The sequence below is a fragment of the Frankliniella occidentalis genome, unplaced genomic scaffold, assembly GCF_000697945.3.
Source record: "Frankliniella occidentalis isolate FOCC.00 unplaced genomic scaffold, Focc_3.1 Scaffold369, whole genome shotgun sequence".
NCBI classification, from domain to species: Eukaryota; Metazoa; Arthropoda; class Insecta; order Thysanoptera; family Thripidae; genus Frankliniella; species Frankliniella occidentalis.
This window is the reverse complement of record NW_026267492.1, coordinates 94,023-96,810: the sequence shown is the minus strand read 5'-3', so window position 1 is coordinate 96,810 and position 2,788 is coordinate 94,023. Positions and strand designations below refer to the sequence as shown.

The 2,788-nt window shown below is 47.1% G+C and overlaps 1 protein-coding gene across 1 annotated transcript in view; it reads left to right on the top strand.

The window, feature by feature from the left end:
- Window positions 1-1,740, top strand: part of LOC127751175 (glucose dehydrogenase [FAD, quinone]-like) — a 7,155-nt gene extending 5,415 nt beyond the window's left edge. The window contains exons 2-3 of the mRNA XM_052274290.1: window positions 630-887; window positions 1,337-1,740. Coding sequence (XP_052130250.1) covers window positions 630-887; window positions 1,337-1,616 — 538 coding nt within the window. The 3' untranslated portion in view covers window positions 1,617-1,740. The remainder of the gene's footprint in view (window positions 1-629; window positions 888-1,336) is intronic.
- The last annotated feature ends 1,048 nt before the right edge of the window (window positions 1,741-2,788 follow it).

Genomic DNA, 2,788 nt, shown 5'->3' with positions numbered 1-2,788 from the left:
CTCAGAGCGTGCTGTGCCCTAGCGGCCGGAGCTAGAAGGAGCGCTGCCGCTCAGGCCTCATCCAAAGGACAGATTCTGATTCAGAAAGTGCTGTTTTGGATATATCTTCCTCAATTTGGTGCGAACAGCCAACCCAAATGTAATTCCGCCAATGAGGGCACAGAGGCAGGGAAAGGATACTCGCACCCAACCTGTTATTGTACACTGTAAACTGGTTTGACGTCTTTAATGCCAAAGAATGGCGTTCTCTGAAGCTTAAGATACCCCTGAAAATTATTGCAAGTCTCTAGCATATCTCCTCCTTCTAGTGAAATAGGCAGACGCAAAGACTCGAGGTCGTTTGCATAAGCCCACCAGATAGTTTTTCTAAAGCAGAAGGGTGGGCTTAAACATCGATACGTGGCCAGCGCCTAAGAACTGGGCGTGGTTTCGCTATCGCTGCACCGCTGTGCGTACTTTGCAATGGGGACAAGCGAAATAGTACACGCGCCAACCGTCAAGTGTGACGTGTACGTTGTTAGAACACCTAAAAAAAGGGTCATATCCTTTATTGGCCTAATACTTTTTTTTACGTGCTCCAACACAACTGTCTTTGGAAAATGACTAAGCTGACTTTATGATTATTTCAGGTGCGTGCAGCCCGATGCTTGGCGTATGAACCGGGTGGTGACGTGGCCGTCTCTGATGCGTCCTGAAAGCGAGGGCTGGGTGCGCCTGAACGTGTCCAATCCCAGCGGGCCCCCACTCGTGAAGCTCAACTACTTCAGCGACCCCAAAGGTCACGACCTTGCTACGGTCGTCGAGGGCCTCAAACTGGTGTTGAAACTAGAGAAGCCACTCGCCAAATTGGGACTCGTGCTCGACAAGACAAGTAACTCACAATGCTCGTAAGTCAGATCAAAAAAGACTTCTTTGCGCTAGAAGGTTGGCGAATGAAGGTCTCTTCGAAATTGAATTATGCGGATAATGTTTTCCTGTGAGGCTCAAATTCGAAGCGACAAGTCTTGTAAGTCAGCCAGAAGCAACTGCACCTGCGGCCGGGCTCTCACACACTGTCACGGATACGCTGCAGGGCTAGGGTGTCACCCACGTGCGTTTTAACTATCTTTTCTATTTGTTTTAACTTCTGTAACTCCGCCTGTACGAGTCCTTCTGAGAGAGAACGGCGCCAGAAAGGAAAAAGTCCAGGAATCTAAGGATTTAATTGAAACACACGCGGGCGGTGCCCCTGCCTAACGGCGTGGCAGAGGCAATGCCTCAGCCTGGACGGAGGAACCTGCTACCGGCTGATTTTGAGTGGCACTTAATTCTATCTGCCTCGGTCTTCGGTCTTCAGCAAAGATACCTTCGGCTCCGACGCCTACCTGCGGTGTGTCGCCCGCACGCGCACGCAGACGGCATGGCATTGGTCCGGGACGTGCCGTATGGGCCGCAAGGACGACCGGCAGGCCGTCGTCGACTCTCGCCTCCGCGTGAAGGGCGTACTCGGCCTGAGGGTCGCTGACGCCTCTATTATGCCGTACATTGTCAGCGGCAACACTAACGCGCCGACCATCATGATTGGCGAGGTGGCTGCCGACCTCATCAAAACGGACAACAAGGAGCGCAAAAGATGAAGACAGGGGCTCCCCTACACGCCGTGTGCATGTTCGCAACACTAACCCTACCTGCCACTAGCGGCATCTAAGTACACGATAAATAGGCAATCCTAAACCTAATAAACTCAGTTGGGCCAACACATTAAGTTCTATCACAATCACTTGACCTGAACTGCAGAGGTGCGCAAACTCGCGTTCTGACGTAGAGATAGAATCCTGATCGTAGTAAGGTCGCTACTCTTTCGATCTCTGCCTTGCTAGGGCAGCACCAGAAAAAAAAATCCACATTAAAATAAGCGAGAGTAAAGTACAAACTAATTGAATTCAAAAAAAAAAAAAAAATCAAAAAAGTTGCGTCCAGGAACGGATTGTGAAAGCAGATGATACAAATTCGAGAAACATTCAAGTCTATAATACTTCAGTGTGGAGCTCACGGGTCGCATTGCTTGCACAAGTCTGGATCATTGCTTTGCCTCAAATACGGAAAGGTACGGTGTATTACGGTATAGTAAGATTGGGTGGAGCACAACAAACGCTGCTCGGTAGGCTAGCCAGCCACGACTGAGCTGAATGAGAATATTCCAGGTTGGGCAACACACATTTACATTATTTATGCGTTACCTTCCTTGAGATAAACTCGCAGTGAGTGTTGCCTTGCAACTCCAGATGTGGTGGGTAGAACGTTTAGGTGGAAGTCAGCACCAAGTTTCTGTCTTGCTACCAATTTGTTAAACATGGAGAAACGCAGCTCATTCAACAAATTTTACATTCTGTTTATTATTGAGACATTCGAACACCCCCTGAAATACGTACAAATAACACAATCAACATACATTCTGTAAGTTAATTGAAATATATGGAAGGAAGTCTTACCTTGACTGTGCTTAAGTCTGACTCTTCGCACATAGATTTATAGGTACTTGTTCCGTCGCTATTAAACTGTAAAATTAATAATACCAAGATAACTCACCCTGACGTCGAAGATTGAGCAACGAAGCAAACCAATAACAAAACCCCTTCAGAGACTTTCACTTATTACATCATTAACATCATTAGCTCGTTGATGTTCCTAGGGAAAGCACAGAAATACCACATTGAAAAATCATTGAGATGATAAAGCAAGTAGGTAAAGATATTCATACTTCTGTACAGTATTATCACTTCTAAAGGGATCTTATTTGTGATTGTCG